This window comes from Bidens hawaiensis, unplaced genomic scaffold (genome assembly GCF_021521415.1).
Source record: "Bidens hawaiensis isolate Kalapana, Puna unplaced genomic scaffold, B.hawaiensis_p1.1 tig00033132_1, whole genome shotgun sequence".
NCBI classification, from domain to species: domain Eukaryota; kingdom Viridiplantae; phylum Streptophyta; class Magnoliopsida; order Asterales; family Asteraceae; genus Bidens; species Bidens hawaiensis.
In genome coordinates this window covers 23,585-45,124 of record NW_027495665.1, presented here as the reverse complement: position 1 = coordinate 45,124, position 21,540 = coordinate 23,585, and the positions used below count along the sequence as shown (strand labels likewise).

The following is a 21,540-nucleotide window of genomic DNA, read 5'->3' as shown; positions in this document are numbered from 1 at the left end:
TCATGAACCACCTTCACCAAACCTTCAAGGCTGCTGCAAGTCCGATAATTATAACCAAAGTAACTTCAATCAGCAAGGTCGTAACAATCAATACCAAAATTATTCACCGCCTCCAGCTAATGATCATGGGTATTATGAGTCAGCTGATGAGTATGATAGTGATGGGCCCGAGATGCCAACTTTTGTAAGTTATTGAGAGGAGGAAGACTACTATTATGATGAGTACCCACAACCAATATATGAGGAAGTCACTCAACATCATAATCATGGTGGTATGTATCAAAGGAATCATCAGCAAGATCAAGAAGATTCCTCAGGTAACAATGAAAAGTCTATGAAAGAGGTTATGGATTTTCTAAAGGAGATGAAGAGAGATCTAGAAGCTCAGAATAAGGCTATAAATGAAAGGTTAGAGATTCAAGAAACGTCTAATGCTACCCAAGATGAACTGATGAGTCAACTATTAGAAGAGGTGGCCGAAATTAAACGAGAACGAGAGTAGTTGGCTAGTGGCGTCATGGCTGATGATGATGTGATAGATGACGGGGCTATTGATCTTCTAGAGAACGAAGTTGAAGAGGAGGTTGTGGAGACTCATACAACACCAACTCTATCAATTACTGAAGAGTCACTGAATGCAGTGGTTGGGTTTGATGATTATGGTGATGTAGAGGGAGATGGTTTAGATATTTTGGGGCATGAAGTTGAAAGTTTATACCCGGTTGAAGGCATATCTACCTTTGAAGAGCTTGTGATTAGAGTAGCCTAGGTGAATCCCAATTGTTCTCTTATAACAATCAGACCAATAAACAAAGTTAGGGGGAATGGTTCAAGTTCAAGGAAAAGGAAATTGAGTTTGGAAGACACTGAGCAGAACATGGTGAAATGGGCCTATATTGTTTCTATTGATATGTCAACCACAAGGAAGAAGGGGGGCACACAGCACCTCAACTACCAAGCATACTCCGGGAACTCAGTGGGGAAATGTTCATCTCGCTTTCGATCAAAGTTGGGTTGTTCAAACAAAAGCAAAAGTGGGTGTGCTCGACTTGTTAACCACCTGGCGTATGTGAAAAATTCTAAGGGTAAAAGTGCATTCACACCCGATTGTACGGGTTCATCAAACATACTTAACATGAAGGAAGAAGAGGAGCCGTGGCATATCAACTACCGAGCATTTTGAGGAAACACGGCAGGAAAATGTTCACTTAGACCACCGTAAACGCAAAATGAGGTAACGGTCCGGCTGAAGACCTTAACAAAAACTTAGCACTGACCGGGAGGCAACCCGAACTTTTATTATTGTTTTCCTTTATTTTTGTTTTTCTTTTTGCGTGTTACTTTTTGTTTGTGTTTTGTAGTCATAGTAAGCCCGAAATGTGGAGAAGTTCACGGTGGTCTAGTCAATATTTGTTGGAGCATACAGTGTAACATCAAAGTTTAAGGAGTGCGGGTCAAGGTTGCAAAAGTACTTATCAGCGGGACCTGCTTGACAAGAGAGATTCGAATCAGGTGCATGTGTCTCTTTCCTTTACTTTGGTTGTTAAAATGTTTAAGTTTCCATGCATCACATTCGAATTTTAAATGAAAAATTACATTGGGGACAATATAACGTTTAAGTGTGGGGATGCGGGATTGGAGTTGAAAAGGTGAAAAACGCTAAAAATGTCCCGAATTAAAATTTTTGTACACAATGAAAAATGATAGAAAAACTGGACTGTAAAAAAATTAAAATAAAAAAATAAATAAAAATCATAATAATAATAATGATAAAATATATAAAATAATAATAATACTAATAATAATAATAAAAGAACAGTAACACACTTAATTTAGGCTGTGTCGATAGGCTCAACCTTTAAGAATGAAAGGACGGTTCGGTTGTTGACATAATTGAACCATTAATTGCTTGATGTTAGTGGGAAACGCCTTCGGGTATTGTTTGTTTAGCTAAGCCTGTGTAAGGACTGGGATGAAAGGTCGGGCCATGCTCAAGCCTTTTTGTTAGATTTAATCACCAAAGAAATTATTAAAATATGAATAGACTATTGAACGTTGCTTGAATAGGTTTAACGTTAGAGTATGCTAGATGGCTTGCGATATAAACATAACGAAAATGATTCTAGTTTAAGTGGTTAACGCTTCATAGGTGTATGGTTTTATAACCTTAAATCCTGTATTGATGGGATGCTCTAGGGTTCAGAGACCATGGGTCTTTATGCGGTATATCATCTGGGTATTCATATCTCCTAAGTGGATTTATGAATATTAAAAGAGCTCAAAGAGTAAACCCGCAGTTTATCTGCCAAATATAAGTCATTAAGCATGAACATTACGTGCTTTTAAAGTACAATTACACTACTGACTTGATCATCCACGCTGTTAGTCATATGGGGTCCCTGTGCTCGCGTCTCATTACCATTAAGAAACGGACCACATGGGACACGTCATATGTAAGCCCTACAGATGAATTCGTGCATACTCACCTATGGTGATGGACTTTGGGGTATTGCTTGATAACGGGGTATACCATGTAGTGGGGGCTATTTGCTAGTTAGTTACATAATTGTACCTTAATCGTATCTAATGGCCATTCTGGTAGACTTTGATGCTTAAGTTTAGGTATTGGTTCGATAAAATACCCATGATTGTTTTAGCTGTTACATATGGGCTTAAAATGGTACAAATGGTTGTGCATAGTTTTGATCATCTAACTCTAAGGTTTAAGTCAAGTTGGGGTGGTCTGGCTCGGTAAAACCATAATGAAGCATGGTAAGACGGCTTCAGGACTTTGATGTGTGGGTTCCATTTAATCATATACACTAATAAAATTGTCACGCCTTATTTGTCCCGGTAAGTATTAGGGCATGGGTTTAAATGGATAGCAATATCGGCAATCGTAGTTTTTGTGTTATTTGTTGATACTTAAAATAAGTTGATTATTTAATAAAAACAGTTTCCGGTTCTAATTTCACTGTACATCTTTTTCGGGACGAAAAAGGATAAGTGTGGGAATGTGATGTGTGGGTGAAATAATGTGTGTTAAGTAAGTTATATTGTGTATTTTATGTGTTTATATGTCTTGGACACAATTACATTGAATGGTTTATGTTTACAGGTGAGCGGAGCTTAAAGGAGCTAAATTGGCGCATATGAGATGGAGTGGAAATGGAGATTTTATTGCATGGAATGATAGAGAATTTGAAGACGAAGACGTTGCAAAAAACGGTGCGTAAAACGGAGCTATAACGAAGAAGTTATGGGCAAAACAGTGCAGAGGGGCTGTTACCGTAAAGCAGTGACTGATGACCATAGGCTACGGTGACCTGGGCGGAAAAACGCGATTTTTAGGTTATTGTTGACTATTTTAAGCCCGGTTCAACCCTAGGCCGCCTATCTTCTATATCACAACACCCTTGGACGTTTTTGGAGCATCTTTCCACCATCTTAACACCTTTCAATCACCCGAATCATCCATGGCGTCATCTCTTCAAGAATCAAAGAAGCTATTCAAGACCACCATGCTAGGCTAAACCCCTCGTGACCATCTCCGGGTGTAGGGTTGAGTTGTTCATTGGATTGTTGGTACTCTAAACCTTACTTTTGGATTTTGTTTGTGTGCTTGAACATACTTTTGAGTAATCATTGAGATTTGCAATTTATCAGTTATTGATTTTGGTCATCAACGATTATGATTGAGTTCTTAGTGTCATTGACCTAGTTATCTTTAACCATAAAACTAATATTTCGTCATTGCCTAAGATTACAATTAAGTAGATTATTGTTTAGCTGTGTCAATCAATTGGATTAAGTTCTAACGATCACCATAGTCAAACATTTAGTCTTTTGGTTTATTGATTCAAACAAAGAGTATAATTCCATAGGTTTAATCATTTATCCAATTGGCTTCAAAACCTGAACCCTGGAGTTTGGTTGTTTTTTAATAATTGTTTACAAATACAAATCTTTTAAACCGCTTGACATCGTCTGTCCACCTAGTATAATTAACAATTAAGTATTAGAATTGATTAGCACTTTCCACTGATTCTCTGTGGATCGACACCTTACTTGCCCTAGCTAGTGAAGGTATTTTACAAATATTTTTGATTGACCTTTCGACATCTATCAAAATGAATCAAAAACATTTATAAAATACCTTCACTAGCTAGGGCAAGTAAGGTGTCGAATTCACAGGGAATCAGTGGAAAGTGCTAATCAATTCTAATACTTAATTACTAATTATACTAGGTGGACAGACGATGTCAAGCGGTTTTAAAGATTTTGATTTGTCACTATGATTAAAAAGCAACCAAACTCCAGGGTTCAGGTTTTGAAGCAAATTGGATAAATGATTAAACCTATGGAATTATACTCTTTGTTTGAATCAATAAACCAAAAGACTAGATGTTTGACTATGGTGATCGTTAGAACTTAATCCAATAGATTAACACAGCTAAACAATAATCTACTTGATTTTAATCTTAGGTAATGATGAAATATTAGTTCTATGGTTAAAGATAACTAGGCCAATGACACTAAGAACTCAATCCTAATTATCGATGACCAAAATCAATAACTGATAAACTGAAAATTTCATTGATTACCCAAAAGCATGTTCAAGCACACAAACAAAATCCAAAAATAAGGTTTAAAGTACCAACAATCCAATGAGCAACTCAACTCTATACCCGGAGATGGTCATGAGTGGTTTAGCCTAGCATAGTCGTCTCGAATAGCCTCTTTGATTCTTGGATGGATGATGTCATGGATGATTCGAGTGATTAAGATGTGTTAGAATGGTGGAAAGATGCTTCAAAAACGTCCAAGGGTATTGTGATATCGAAGATAGGCGGCCTAGGGTTGAACCGGCCTTAAATAGTTCCAAAAAAACCTGAAAATTCGATTTTTCCGGTCCCGATGACCGTAGGCTACGGTGGGACCGTAGCTTACGGTGGTTGTCCTCTGCTTTATGGTGGCAGCCCCCACTGTAGGCTACGGTGGGTGACCGTAAGCTACGTTGTGCCTGTCACCCACCATAGTACCTTTCGCATAACTTCTTCGTCCGAACTCCGATTTATGCCCCGTTTTCCGCCACGTCTTCGTCTTCACTTGCTCTATCATTCCATGCAATAAAATCTTCCTTTCCTTTCCATCTCACATGCTCCCATTTAGCTCCTTTAAGCTCCGCACACCTGTAATCGCAAACGTACACAAAGTAATCGTGTTTCCGGCATATAAACTCACAAAACATATGATATAACTCATTTAATACACGTTATTTCACCAATACATCAGTATCACTTTTATCCTTTTTCGTCCCGAAATAGATATACAATGAAATCATAACCGGAAACTGGTTTTTCTGACATAATTAAATTATTTTAAATATTAACAAATAACAAAAAAAACCGCGATTGCCGATATTGCTATCCACTTAAACCCATGCCCTAATACTTACCGGGACAAATAAGGTGTGACAATTTATTAGTTTATATGATTAAATGGGACCCACACATCAACGTCCTGAAGCCTCCTTACCATGCTTCATTATGGTTTTACCGAGCCAGACCATCCCAACTTGACTTAAACCTTAGGGTCAGATGATCAAAATTATGCACAACCATGTGTACCATTTTAAGCCCATATGCAATAGCTAAAACAATCCTGGATATTTTATCAAACCAAAACCTAAACTTAAGCGTCAAAGTCTACCAGAATGGCCATTAGATATGATTATGGTACAATTAGGTTACTAACTAGCAAATAGCCCCAACTACATGGTATACCCCCGTTATCAAGCAACACCCCAAAATCCATCCTCAGGGGTGAGTATGCATGAATTCATCTGTAGGGCTAGGGCTATCAAAAACATTTTGATAGATGTCGAAAGGTCAATAAAAAATATTTGTAAAATACCTTCACTAGCTAGGGCAAGTAAGGTGTCGAATCCACAGAGAATCAGTGGAAAGTGCTAATCAATTCTAATACCTAATTATTAATTATACTAGGTGGACAGACGATGTCAAGCGGTTTAAAAGATTTGTATTTGTAAGCATTGATTAAAAAAACAACCAAACACCAGGGTTCAGATTTTGAAGCCAATTGGATAAATGATTAAACCTATGGAATTATACTCTTTGTTTGAATCAATAAACCAAAAGACTAAATGTTTGACTATGGTGATCGTTAGAACTTAATCCAATTGATTGACACAGCTAAACAATTATCTACTTGATTGTAATCTTTGGCAATGACGAAATATTAGTTTTATGGTTAAAGATAACTAGGTCAATAACACTAAGAACTCAATCCTAATTGTTGATGACCAAAATCAATAACTGATAAACTGCAAATCTCAATGATTACCCAAAAGTATGTTCAAGCACACAAACAAAATCCAAAAGTAAGGTTTAAAGTACCAACAATCCAATGAACAACTCAACCCTACATCCGGAGATGGTCACGAGTGGTTTAGCCTAGCATGGTGGTCTTGAATAGCTTCTTTGATTCTTGAAGAGATGACGCCATGGATGATTCGGGTGATTGAAAGGTGTTAAGATGGTGGAAAGATGCTCCAAAAACGTCCAAGGGTGTTGTGATATCGAAGATAGGCAGCCTAGGGTTGAACCGAGCTTAAAATAGTCAACAATAACCTAAAAATCGCGTTTTTCCGCCCAGGTCACCGTAGCCTACGGTCATCAGTCACTGCTTTACGGCAACAACCCCTCTGCACTGTTTTGCCCATAACTTCTACGTTATAGCTCCATTTTACGCACCGTTTTCGGCCACGTCTTCGTCTTCAAATTCTCTATCATTCCATGCAATAAAATCTTCCTTTCCTTTCCATCTCACATGCTCCCATTTAGCTCCTTTAAGCTCCGCACACCTGTAATCGCAAACGTACACAAAGTAATCGTGTTTCCGGCATATAAACTCACAAAACATATTGTATAACTCATTTAATACACGATATTTCACCAATACATCAGTATCACTATTATTTTAGGTGTTTACTAATTTGTGTTTGGATTTAATGCATGTACGGGTACGAACCAAGCTAATACCAACCAAATTCGTGTCTAGTTTCTTTAATATTTGTGAATTATAAACATCTTTTTTATTTTACATTGTGTAATTTATCAACAAATTTAATACACGAGTGTCTAAGTTGTTGAACGTCATTCTTTATTTCACTTAGTGTTATTTATTGAACATCTTTATTTAATTTTTATCATGTCACTAAGTCAGCCCATGTAAGTAACTCATGAGCAGCTATCCTAGTTAATATAATAAAGGGATTTTCATTGATATTCATCTATTTTTCTTGTTGGTCTAACTTTTATTCACCAATACCACACACGAAATGTTGGACCGCGTACTTTGTTTCGTGATTCAAACAGATCGTTATGGGTTTATTTAGGATGTATGTCCCTGATGTACTATTCAATGAAAATCCGAACGAAACTTGATTCTCGCTTTTGATTATCACACTTTAATTACATCCAACACTTGACTGTGATTGATCTTTCCCAGTACTTAATTTGATCCCCTTTTGTCCAATCAATGGACTGAGACAACTCTCCTAGAATTCATGACTATTCCTAGCTAGTGGCCTTTTATCGTCGAGAATCTTTGTAGCCCTCGCAATCTTCTCCATCAAAGACACTAAGTATCACCACAATGGTCTTCCAAAGATCACGGAAAGCTATATTTCACGATTAAGTAACAAACACAAATCTTGATTTTTACAAGAACAACACAAACGGATCTTAAATTCAAAGTTGCAAATACAAAACCGAACATAATTTACAAATCCATACATAATACCAATACATGTATCTACCCATTAACATAACATAAAATAAAAGCATTTTGTAAGCCCATTAATGGATTAATACATGGATTGCTTGAGTTATAAATAGAAAATAAAAGTTGAAATTGGATTAAATAAACTCTGTAAATGTCTTTATTGTCTTCTCTAATAAGGGTTAGGCTATAATAAAAAGTATAATTTTTATAAGAAGAATAGGAAGTAATCTAGTCTACTGATTTTGAACATGAATTATTGAGATTAGTTTAAGTGTGAAATCAAGTGTTACATAAGCGGAAGAGCATAATAGGGATAACACATTTGTTGACTTTCTCTCCCCACATGCAAGACACTTGTTAATTCTCTCCGCCATTTTAAAACGTCAATAACCTTTTTATACAACATTTAAAAAAAACTATAATCACCAAAATAATGTGTGTTTTTTTAATCTTTTATATGAGTACCATATTGCTATATATAAAAAAATTAATGGTTTTTTTTACAAATTATGTACTACAATAACTGTGTTTCACAAAATTGTGTTTTACATAATTATGTATTAAATTGTTCTACATAATTGTGTTTTCATTGTGTTTTTACACTATGTTTTTTTCATAATGTTTACCATTGTGTTTTTTCTGGAAACTATTTTCCGGCTAAATTTTCTGGCAAAAGTTCCCGGCGACTTTTTCCGACCAAAAAATTCCGACAACTTTTCTGGCGAAAATTTCTGCCGACTTTTCCGGGTAGGCGGTGGCGGTGGGTGACAGTTGTGGTGGCGGTGGGCGGTGGAGTGGTGGTATTTGTAGGAGATGAGTAAAGATGTAAGTGAGTTTTTGAAATTAAAGAGTACGTAAAGTGTCAAAATCGTCCATGAGGTTTGGTCAATTATGCGATTTTCATTCAAAAAATTTGTTTTGTGCAAATGGGCCATTGAGGTTTCCCATTTATTGCCAGTGACGTCCAAATCAGTAACTCCATTAACTTTTTTCGTTAACTCAAGGGTATGCTTGTCTTTTTACTCATTTATACTTTTATCTTTTTTTAGCCTTTGATCTAAAATCCATCATCTTGATTCTAGCTTGAGATTCAAAGCTTCCATCAAAAAACATTAACAAATTGATGGTGGCCTTCATAGCTCATCACCTCCATAACCTTAACAAAAACACATATCCATCATTGAATTTTAGACACCTTCGAAAAATGATGGGTGAGTAAGTTCAAATCTTTGCCGCCACCACTTGCAACCGTTGTCGCCGCCGCTACCTGATTCAACCACCTCCCACTTCCCCGACGCTACCAAGTAGAGGTGTACAAAACCGGTTTTAAACCCAAACCGAACCGGTTTGGTCAACGGCTGGTCAAAACCGGTTTGACTCAAACCGGTTTGGTTTATAAACCGGTTTAGACACAAGATAGGTCGACCTGGTCATGTCAGTTCGGTTTGGTTTATAAACCGGTTTAACCGGTTTTAAACCAGTTTTAGCCGGTTTTAAAATGGTTTTTCTCAAACCGGTTTGGTCGATCTTAAGGGGAACCGGTCATGAAATTGGCGGTTTGGGTCGGTTTGGGTGAAACCAGTTTTAAACCCAAACCGGTTCGATTCGGTTCGGTTTGCCCAAACCTGGTCCCAAACCGGTTTTTTTTGTACACCTCTGTTATCAAGTATTACCACACCATAGCCACCATCGTGGCCCAAAATCAAACAAAAATATAAAACATGCATCGCCCACCACCCAATTTAGAACCTAAAATCATCACCAAAATCGATTACCAATACCTGTTGATGGAACCTGTTTATGAACAATTTTATGGTCTTTTAAGATAATCATTTGGTGAAGATCGGAGATGTTGAAGAGAAACATCAGGGGTGTTGCCGCCGGTGATTAGTTGGTAAACCGTCGGGTCTACAACTGTTGATATGCCGCGGTTTGAGGAATTAGGAATTAGTTAGCCTAATTTTCCGATTCCGAGCTTGGGAATGTGGTGGTGGGTTTTATGATTTGACCGTGGCCGGATATTTAGGATTTGCAGGTGGCCGGATAACTAGGATGGTGGACAAGGGTTTATGTAGAAGAGAAGAAAGGGTGAAGGGTGGGTATGGCTCACATATTTAATAATTATTCTTTTATTCTTTATTTTTGATTTTATAAACAAATATGGAAAAAGACAAACGTGTTTAACGAAAAAAATTAATGGAGTTATGGATTTGGACATAACTAGTAATAAATGGGAAGCCTCAATGGCCTAGTTGCAAAGAACAAACTTTTTGGATGAATATCGCATAATTAACCAAACCTTAGGGATGATTTGACACTTTACTTGAAATTAAATTGTGTTTTTAAGATTAAAGTGGTAGACCAAAATGCCCTCCTTCTTAGGCTTTCTAAAAGAATCAAGCTTCTTATTTGAACTCAACAATCTCTAATAAATATTACTTTAAAACTTTGTGACGCCCTTTCATTAAGCATTGCAGAGTTGAATGAATCACAATTTGTTATAAATGCATCAGGACCTTTTGCATCGGCAGTAGAAAGAATATATTATCCATGTACAGACTTTTAAACATATAATACACGCCGCACCTGCTTAAAATTGATTAACGGCTTACGCTTATCGAGGATGTACATCGGTAATAAGTCAATCATCAGTAGGCCAAACGGGGCATGCACTAATATCTGATTCCAGCCGCTCTGATATTGTATTTTCAACTCTTCTCTGAGATATGAAAGGAGGGTTTTATGGGATAGGTAATGCAATAGAGTAACTATTGAGCATATGGACTACAGAAGCCATAGAAGGCCTTAACTCATCATCTTCTTGAACACACAATAAGGCGATATTGATGCAATGTAAGGCTTCATTTACTGAGTCTGAATCAACCAAATTTGAGTCTAGTATGTCGTGTGATTCTCCGTTGTTCCATTTACTCCATTGCCTAGAATGTAATATATTGTCATCAGGAAAAGAAGTAAACGAGATGACATTTTCATTCAAGACAAATGGGTTTACTCACAAAGCATAGAAGGTCCACGTGACCAGATTGAAAGAACCGTGTGTTTTTCTTTCCACTAATAATCTCAAGAACCAATACATCAAAACTGAACACATCAGATTTTACGGAGAAGTGGCCATGCATTGCATACTCGGGTGACATGTACCCACTTACCAAAGCAAAACAGAATGTTAGAATAATAGAATTTAACTAAGATAATATACCATATAAAATAGTTTTGTCTACAAGTTATAACCAACTTACATAGTTCCAACTATCCTATTTGTCATAGAATGTGTTTGCCTTCCGCAAACAATCTTTGCCATGCCAAAATCTGAAATTTTTGGATTCATTTCTTCGTCTAACAATATATTGCTAGTTTTAAGATCCCGATGAATAATTCTCAATCTAGAATCCTCATGTAGGTACAACATCCCTCTAGCAATTCCTCCAATTATTTTGTAACGTGTTGACCAATCCCTCTTCACGGCAATCTCTTGCCCATTAGCAAGAATTCCCTGTAATATAGAGAAATTCATGAAAATCTCATTGTCAAGAAAAGATTGGTGCAAACACAATTAGGTACCTTGTATACTACACCAAAACCACCTTCACCTACTTTATTCTCTATTGAGAAATTGTTTGTGGCTTCTTCAACTGTGCCCAACTCGAATTGTAAAGATTGCTCAGTTATTATTTCACTTTCATCTACAGCCAAAGGGAGAAACTGTGTAAATAAATTAGAATAACCTCTCATAAGCATTTTTGCAAGTCTAATCTTCAACAATGAAAATACTATGTACTTACCTGTTTCATCCTTTAAATCACTACTTGCGATGGGACGAAACCATTTCTTGACCACAACCAAATAGCATATGGTCGCAGTGATGACCAGAAAACCAACTACAGCTACTATTGCTGCAATTATCTTTGACTGATTTTTATTTCTTTCTGCGTATTAAACATATAAATTTCATAGGAATATTAGAAAAACCAGTCACCAGGCTAGCTGATTTATATGGTCTTATCAAGTAAATATTTTTGTAAACCATTTCTATATTAAAATTCTATTATGAAATCAATCAAATAAAAACAAAATTTTTTTAGAAGCGTGTATAGATGGATCAGAAATATTCATAATACACAATACCGTGAAAATTAAAATGAAACAGTTTATTATACCTGGTTTGTCTGGTGACGCTGTTTGGAATTGTAAGAACTTATATATCTCAAATCTAACATTGCAACTCGCGGCCAACACTCGTGCTCCTTCTTTCCCATAACAGTACTGCTCCCGCAAACGATTTATACTTACTTGAAGACATTTATTACAATCAGAACCTGATAAATCCGGTGTGCACTGGACATACCCATAAATCATTTTATCATTGTATGATAACTCATTATATGCAAACATGTCATTCTCATCCTTTGACACACGGTTTGCTAATTGACCCAAAAAACTCGTAGCAGCATTCCAAAACTGATTTTGCTCTGATACCAGATCAGAAATATTTACTTTGTTGCATTCAGCAATAAAAGTCTCATAGTTCAACACCGAACCTATCGAATAATTCGCATAACGTAACATGCAGTTGTCGCTCCACGCCACTGCTGCTTTTGAAAACGAGCATGTCTTGTTGATATCTTCACGAGCATTGAGCAAACAGTTACGGCAGTCATTTGGGAGAACATCTGCCCGACAAAGGTAGAGACCGTAGGCTACGTCGGGTTGTATACTTCCAGAACTCTCGTTTAAGAATCGCTTGTAATTGACTGCGGTATCTGTAGCAAGTGAGTCAAGGACTTTAATGAGATTTGAATAAAAACTGGTGTTGTTTATATGGCTGGTGATGTTAAGTTCACAGTAACGGGTTTCAAAATCTGCTGCAGTGGCCCTGAATATCAAAACAGGCATCCAAAAGAACACAAGTAAAAGAAGCATACTCTCAGGAACAATTAAAGGCGGCTATGCTTCTTTTGGTATTTGGTTTTGGGCATAAGCATATGTAGAATATATAGGAATTAAGGAAGAATAAAAAAGGTAAACGCCAAAGGAAGGTGGCTTCACATTTTTTAAATTGTTATATGGTCATTAACATCCTCAATGACTTATTACCAAAACTTTCACTTTTATTTCTGTATTAAGATATCGTCTAAAATATTTATAGAAAATACTATTTAATAACAAGTATCTAATTTATGTTTTTTTTTCAGTAAAAGGAAAATTTAAATGTAATTTCTAAAGAATTACTAGAGAAAATGAATAATGCCAACATCACATGATAAATAATAGTTTCTTTGTGGCCATAAGAATATTATCACCTAAGACCACACTTTACACAAAAAAACGACTTTAAAGTTGTATTCTTTCATAGATATGATATTCTCTTTGGCTTCCTTATCAAGACGATTATTATTTTTTCAAAAACATGATATTTTCATTTTATTTTCTTTTTGGTATATAATTTAGTGTCACTAAATATTATATGAAAACTAAGCTTTAGTATAACTTATCATAACACGGGATTACAAAGTTTGGCGTCCTAGATAACGTCTGGAAAGAGGAAGATGATGGACTGAGACGGTGAATGACATGATGCCATTTGTAAAAGCTGTAGGAAGAGTAAAGGCTTTTGAAGAACGAATGGATCGGAAAATCATGATCAAGGAAAGTTCTTAAAGGCAAGTTCAAACAATTATGATAAAGGGCATTGTGATCAAAATGGTGGTAGAGGACGACAGTTGTTCAAAGGAGGGAGGAAGAAGTACGAGTCAAAGAAAAATAGAATACAACAGAAACAAGAACGCCGATGACCGGGAGAGAGCATCTTGTGATGTTCCTTGTGTCAAACATTCTGGAATGAGTCTCTAGCTTGGATATGTGGAAAGTACCATTCGAAGGTGGAACTGGCTGATGCATTCATCTCGAAGAAAAGAGTGGAATGGTGGCAAATACTTTGGGTTTATTTGTTGAAAAGAATTAAAAAGGAAAATATTGCGGGATCAGCCAACCATCACCTCTCATAGCTGAAGTATAATCACAACTCGTTTACAGCAAATCACCAGCATAATTATCTATCATTTCCTTTATTATGTCTTGAAATTCACTATAAACATAAGTGTACGCATAAGCATCGGTGTCGCACAAACCGATCTTCTATTCACCAAGTTCTCGCTTCTCATTAGCATTCACATGTTATATAGTTGTTGCATAATGAGAACTTTCTGCATATATAGGATATATGTTTATCTGATTCTTCAGTGTTTTTGATTTGATCACTACAAACAATATTCAGACAGCCTTTTTATGATAATTGGAACCGTTTTGGCTAATATCCGAACAACCGTTCTGACCATAGGCGGTTAACTTTCATTTTTTTTTTGTCAAAACGACTGTCCAACCTTTATTTGGATTGTGTTAAACGGTGTGGAATTAGATGTCAGATGATGTGTATAATAGTGAATTATTTTTTTATTTAACATAAAAGGTAGTTTTCATTCGTGTAATGCAGCCAAATAATATCCCATTTCCATATATTAAGTTCCAAACTGTTCTAGCTAATTAAAATTTTAAAATCGTTTTCACCTTTTTTTCCGGCTAGCTTTGCCCTTTATCCTGTAACCTCATCAATCCAAGGTACCTTCTTTGAAGGAGCAACACATAGGATCCTAAAAACCAAGAAGTAAAAAAAATACAAATAAAAATTTTCTGCTCTATTCTAAGAAACCAAAGTATCATCCATGAGAACCACATGGAAAACAATTGTTGGAAGTAATTTCGGACTCCAAGTCACAAGTCGTTGAACTTGAGGGATCATTATTGACAAGTCGGTCATAGTTGATTATATTTTCTAATTAGATTATGTTTCCTAATTGTATTGTAATTAAAATAGGTAATGTCTTGGCTAGCAAGATAGGTTAGTCTATATAAACAAAGTTATGGTTAGGCATTATAGCATGTGATGTGTGAGGTGTAACCGAGTTAGGGTTCATCTAGAGACACACGAGATGTAACCGAGTTAGGGTTCATCAATAGTCAAACCGAGTTAAGGTTTGATAAATATTGTATTCAGTTTCTGAGTGAGATTTTCTGATTAATATAAACAAGAGTTAGTCGTTTTATTCGTGTTGATTATTGATCTGGGACTTGAACAATAACCCAAATGCAAAAATTACGAGAATGAAAATAAAACTAAACAAGTAACATTACAAATAAAAAACCGCAACCTTGAACACATTAATAATTAGATAACATTATTGGTAAAAATCAATCCAATGCAGCACAATCATTCATGACAAAATGGACAAATGAGTTGCTAATATTATTGTGAAAGTACTGACCCATATGCAGGTTCCCAATCCGATTCCTCCATGGTATCTTAGAGTTCCTGATAAAAACGGCCATAGTCATACAAATTATTACAACAGCAATTCAGAAATCTACTTGAGAAGACATAAACTAAACCAAGAGATCAAGATGCTCTCCATCTCATGGGTTCTTGAACTAATGTTTGCTATTTCACGTTGAGGTCTAAAATTTAAAACAAAGGTGTATATATGCCACTAATCACCAATATTACACTACCAGACCCCACCACTATCGCATTTTTTCTCATACATATACCCGGAGAAATCTCGTTGGACTCTGATAGCCTCATCCTTCCTGTGTCGGAGATGCTCTAATTTTTTCCTAGATTTCATGTTAGCTTGTCTAAATAATATACACCTACACTAAGTCTTTCCTAGACATTAAAGTTCCAAGTATCTGTTCGTAGAACACAATTTCAAAGCAGCTCAACGTCATATTTGATGAAACATGAGGGTTTCTTTTACAAAACATGACCAATATACTTACTATTTTTGTCCTACTGCCTAATCCGAATATGGTTTTTCCCCTTAACTTAATATATTATAAGTAAAAAAAATACCTTTGTCAGAAAACATGAATCTTTTATTATTCAACAATAATCCTCCAATATCAAACAAATTCTTCAATCACACTTAAACAGATTGAAGATATTAACTATCAAGAACAGGCTCAGTTCATCATTGTGATGAACTGATTACAATAATACTCTCTGAAAAACAAATAGGAAACTGAAACCCTAAAAGATTGTAACAGAGGATTCAAGAGAAAAAATATGTAAAAATATCTAGAATGATTGAATGACTCCTTTTAGTTCTTAGTGGTGCAGATCAACTGATTGCAAACATAATGGGACTTCAGGTCTTTAATTAGCTAGATATCCATCCATCCAAAGCCCATCTCCTAAGCTCCAGCCCAACATCTTTTAACCGAGCCCATCCAGCATATAAACCTCAAACAAAAAATAATAATTACAAACTGATTAAATATTGAATTGAAAGATATCAAACAAACTTTTTAACAACCTTTGACAAAACACAAATTCTTTATAGGAGCAACTTACCTGAGGTCACACTAGTTGTTCCAGGAGGAATTTGATTATCCGCTGGAACAGTCGAAAGGGCAACCCCCAACCGTATTCATGTCTAGTCTCTTGTAAGGATCTGAAACGTTAGAATACCACATGCTGCAACTGCTTCCAAGAATCTCCCATCCAGTTCTATTCTCCAAATACGATCTATATCCCGGTAATCTATCCTCCAAGCAATTTTGACAATTTAACTTACTCAAATCTCTTCCGCACTGCGCCAATCCATACCTTTTCCCATCCACCCCAACATCTATTTCAGCGGCTTGATACATTAACGGTTGAAAAGGAACCGTGCTTGCTAACTCTTGCATCATGGAAAACCCTTTAGAAAACACTACTGGGTCGTCCAATCCTTCATTTCCAAATGAAGCAGTTGACAAGTTGCTCCACACTCCAAATATATTCTTGTTAGAGATCTTTGTAGTACACAAACTCGACATAGTTTCCATTTCCGGGGATTCAAAGCATACATCAGACACCACGGATGATTTTAAACACTTGGCACAAGCATTTGAAGATATATTTGCCTTACATTGGGAGACACCATACACTTGATCTGAGTTATTCCCGACACTGGAATTGTAGAATCCATCATGAAGAGGTGTGTTTTTGATAAGCAAATTGAGAATGATTTTCTGGTTTTTTTGGAAGGTTGTGTCTGTATTTGGGCATTTGCCATGGCTAGAATATGGCATAATCAAGAACAGTAATGCCATTAACAAGACGTCCATTGTGGCTCTTAAGATGGATCACAAATGAATACATCAAATAATCATATATTAATCTCCCTAGCTTTTAAATCAACAAATTTTAGTCAATGGTATTTAAAAATTACAGCACGTGCTAGATGAAGAATTCCGTGTACTGACAAATCGTTGAGAATTGAGTCAACGGCATTAAAAATTGCATCATGTGCATAGTGATAGTAGTGCCAATGTGCCATGTCATAAAGTATAAACTACGTTTATATTCACACTACGTTCTTATCTATCTACTCTAATAAAAAAAATACTAATTTTGTCACTTGTCAATCTCATATCACTTCTTATCTTTTTTCAACCAATTTAAATATATAGTCCTTATCTTTTTAGTCATTTCAATACATGAATTCCAGTTTTTTTATTAAACATAAATACTAACCGATTCATTCATTAATATTAATGATGAAATAAGAAAATATCAAACTTGAAGTTGTAGGCCTGTCAGAATAAAATTTTAAAGTTACAGGTAATTGCAAATTAAAAAAATAAATATGCATCATTGTCGAAGAATTTGAATTTGTGTGGTAATATACTACAAATTATTTTTAACCTGCTTCAAATTTGAATTTAGAATTTTCTCATGTGCATTTAAACTCAGGAAAATATGCATTCTCTTAATTTTCTCCATACATTTTGTGTTTATTATGACTTATATTCAAAATAATAAAGATATACACAATTTTTTTTTTTATAAAAAAAGTACAGTTATAACATTTATTATTAAAATATGTTATAAAAATTCATTAAGATTCGCACCTTAATTATAATGTAATTTAATATAAAATTTTGTTATTTTTATTTTTTTTTATTATTTGTAACTTAATCACGCTCCTCATTACATTTCAAAGATATTTCATTTTCACATTAATTTAAAAAAAATAATAATTCGGTTAAAAGTCATTTACCATTCTTTCGTAAAATCCGAAATCTTTGCTTCTTTCTATTTTTTTCTCTATAAGTTATTAATATATATATATATATATATATATATATATATCGATTAATTAAATATTCCAACAATTTCTCATAATAATAGCTAATAGCACATGATTATTATTCAAAGGTTAAACATTCCTTATCAAATACTTTCAACTATTATAAATAAGAATCATTACATTCACTTTATGTAACTTTAAATCTTCTAATATTCCACTAACCCTGAATAAACACTGTTGTTTTGAACAATGGCTTTAAAGTTAGTATGTCTTTGTCATTTTCATAAAATTGCATTAATATGAAATGAAACAAATCATTTTGTTATAATTTAATTTTCGATTTTATATGTTACTTGTAAAACATAAATTCAATTAAAAATTTTGTCATACACAAAAATATTAATGACAACAAATTTATCATGACAATTAATTTCAAATTATAAAGATTTTAAGGATGATTATATCATCAAAGTTCAGGTAATGAGGCTTTTGGAATAATCATGTTTTTTTGGATAAACATGAGCAGATGACCTCATATGACATCATGTTAATTGATTAAAATGTATGATATTTTACGTGTATGAATATTTTTATTTGTTAGTTTCATGGATAGATAATCATTTATCTAGGGTTGGTATGTACTTGAATAACCTTATTTGTCAAACGGACAACTAAACGTGGCTATATCAAAAGTTAAAAGCAGACCTATATGTTACCTTATCAAGAGTTACAAGTAGACAAAGACTAAAGGTTTTGATTTTTTTGTTAAACAATGTATATCGATCAATACAATTACAAATGTAGTCTACAAGGAAGTTTTTACTTTTTTATAACATATTTGTGTAATCTTAGTTATGTGTTTTGTGTAATTTTTGTTGGGTTTTATACAAGTTTATCAAAGTCAAGTTAACCATATTTAACTAGAAAACGCAACGGAAGCTTAGATTTTAAATCTAGTTATGAACATACCATTATGTTAAAATCAAAACCCAATGAACAAGGATCAAAATTACAAGAACAATATGCTCACAAAATGTAAATGTACCTTCTTCTACCTTTAGAAGAATAAGTAAGATATTGAAGATGATGGTGGATGAATGGCAAGCCTCCAAAGAAGAAGACCTCAAGATAGTGATACCCCAAGCTATTTGTGACAACACCAACTTGATTGCTAGGATTTATGAACACTTAAACAAGCTCACCAAGCTCTCCCAAAATCCCCAAATGAGCCGTGGGGTGTATAGAGAGAAAAGAGTTTGAAAAATTCAAAAAGTTTACTTGAGAATCCAAGAAGGGGACAAGACCCAAATGCATGTAATTTGAATGGAGATATAAAGGAATGGTCAACACAAAAGGACAAAACATTTGGTTGGACCAAAACCTCCACCCACATGGGGTGGCCGGTTTTTTTTTTTTTTTTTTTTTTTTTTATTTTACTTTTGTTTTAACCATTAAAACATCTCCAATTTATTTTATAAAACTCATTTCATAAAATGCACATACATTTATATAATTATTTAACCAATTAAATAATTAATTTATATAAACAAATTATCCACATAATTTATTTAAATCCTCAAGTTTGTTTGTTTAGAAAACCAATTTTCTAAACAAGTAGTGTTCGGTATTCGTTTAAATGATCAAATCACTAAAAGAATACATTTGGTGTCGTCTAGCTTGTTATTGGGTATGACCCGACTTGGATCAAACACAGTTAGCCACATTAGTATAAGTATGTGTCTCGGGCATACGTAATTCCAACAATCTCCCACTTGCACGAGATACATAGAAAATTAATGCAAGTGGTGAATACCGCCTAACAACAGTTCACCACCCCTAATGTGTTTGACGAAGTGCCATTCAATAACATCATCCCTTCAAGTTCCTTACTTGATATGATTTAGGTGAATCTATCATTATATCCCTTTGTTACTAGATGTCATGTTGGATCTAAGAGACATAGGCGATCATTCTCTTTACAATTCAACTTTATCAGGCCTTAGACATCTAAACTCTCAACACATAAGAGGAACAAATTCCTTCTTGACTGTATACGCCTCTCACTATCACTTTTATACTCCACCTGAGCTCATCCTTATGTACCATCTTTTACGAATAGCGAAGGGGAGAGTCAAAGTGTAATACTTGGTGAAAATCAAGACCCAATATACATCTCAGGTCTAAGGATAATATGAAATTCTCCTTTACTCAAGATTACTAATGATCAAGTCAATCGACTCCATGTAGTAATATTGAGAGCGGGTCAGTCCAATATTTGTATCCCACAAATATCTATGAACTTTGGCAGCAAACCTATGCTCCATATTCATTTCTTATGAATATCCACCAAACCTAGTTCATAATAGTCTTGCTTCATATTTGTTCCCACAAATGTGATCGACTACGGACTTTTAGAATAAGATAACTTATTCATGGATTAAACATGCAAAATTAGAATTTAACTCAAGATTCCATAATCATATAAAAGAGTTAAATTACAAAAGTCTTTTAAACTTTAATACAAAATAGATCAAATCCAATTACTAGAATATCGAAGTCCTAAGCCACTCGCATGACGCTCATGTTTAGGTCTTTCTAGGAGCTTCGTGAATGGATCCGCAAGATTTTGATCAGTTCCAACTTTGCGAATACATATCTTTCCCTTTTCAACTTCATCCCTTATGTAGTTGAATCTCCGCTCTATGTGCCTTGTCTTTTGGTGCGAACGAGGTTCCTTGATTTGTGCAATCGCACCCTCGTTGTCACAAAAGATTTCTAGGGGGTCTTGAATGGAAGAGACCACCCCTAGATCAGTAATGAATTTCTTCAACCATGCAGCTTCTTGAGCTGCCAATGAAGCGGCGATGTATTCTGATTCTGTAGTGGACAATGCTACCACTTCCTGTTTTGAGCTCTTCCAAGAGACAGCTCCTCCATTAAGAGTGAACACATACCCAGATTGTGATCGAGAATCATCTCGATCAGTTTGGAAGCTCGCATCCGTGTAACCTTTTATAGCGAGTTCCTCCTCACCAGATCCATATATCAGAAACATATCCTTAGTTCTCCTAAGGTATTTCAATATGCTCTTAACAGCCATCCAATGACTGTCTCCTGGATTCTGTTGGTATCTGCTTGTCATGCTCAAAGCGCATGACACATCCGGTCTAGTACATATCATCGCATACATGATGGATCCTATAGCAGAAGCATATGGGATTTGTTTCATCGTCTCTTGCTCACCCTTTGAGCTTGGACATTGAGCTGAACTCAATATGGTCCCTCTTTGAATAGGTACAAAACCTTTCTTGGAGTTTTCCATCTTGAACCTTTTCAAGATCTTATCAATGTATGTACTTTGGTTCAAACCTATCAAGCGCCTTGACCTATCCCTATAGATCTTTATTCCCAAAATATAGGCAGCTTCACCAAGATCCTTGATGGAAAATCTGCTTCCAAGCCAAGCCTTAACGCTTTCCATGGTTGGAATGTCATTTCCAAATAGTAGAATGTCATCGACATACAATACTAAGAAGGTAATTATACTCCCACTAGCCTTTTTATACACACAAGCCTCATC

The 21,540-nt window shown here is 35.1% G+C and overlaps 1 protein-coding gene and 1 pseudogene across 2 annotated transcripts; both read right to left on the bottom strand.

Annotated features, from left to right (window-relative positions):
• Positions 1 to 10,423: 10,423 nt before the first annotated feature.
• Positions 10,424 to 12,783, bottom strand: LOC143584469 (cysteine-rich receptor-like protein kinase 8; annotated as a pseudogene). The gene is made up of 6 exons (XR_013144366.1): positions 11,988 to 12,783; positions 11,613 to 11,756; positions 11,392 to 11,513; positions 11,070 to 11,323; positions 10,825 to 10,974; positions 10,424 to 10,745 (listed from the first exon to the last, which is right to left on the bottom strand). The product of XR_013144366.1 is annotated as a cysteine-rich receptor-like protein kinase 8 (transcript).
• A 3,489-nt stretch (positions 12,784 to 16,272) lies between these two features.
• On the bottom strand, positions 16,273 to 16,995 carry LOC143584466 (antimicrobial ginkbilobin-2-like protein). The gene has a single exon (XM_077066515.1). The coding sequence runs from the start codon at positions 16,993 to 16,995 to the stop codon at positions 16,273 to 16,275; it is 723 nt and encodes a 240-aa protein (XP_076922630.1).
• Between the last annotated feature and the right edge of the window lie 4,545 nt (positions 16,996 to 21,540).

Bases quoted from the DNA above. Each gene is read 5' to 3' on its own strand.
- LOC143584466 (XM_077066515.1), bottom strand. From the start codon at position 16,995: ATGGACGTCTTGTTAATGGCATTACTGTTCTTGATTATGCCATATTCT.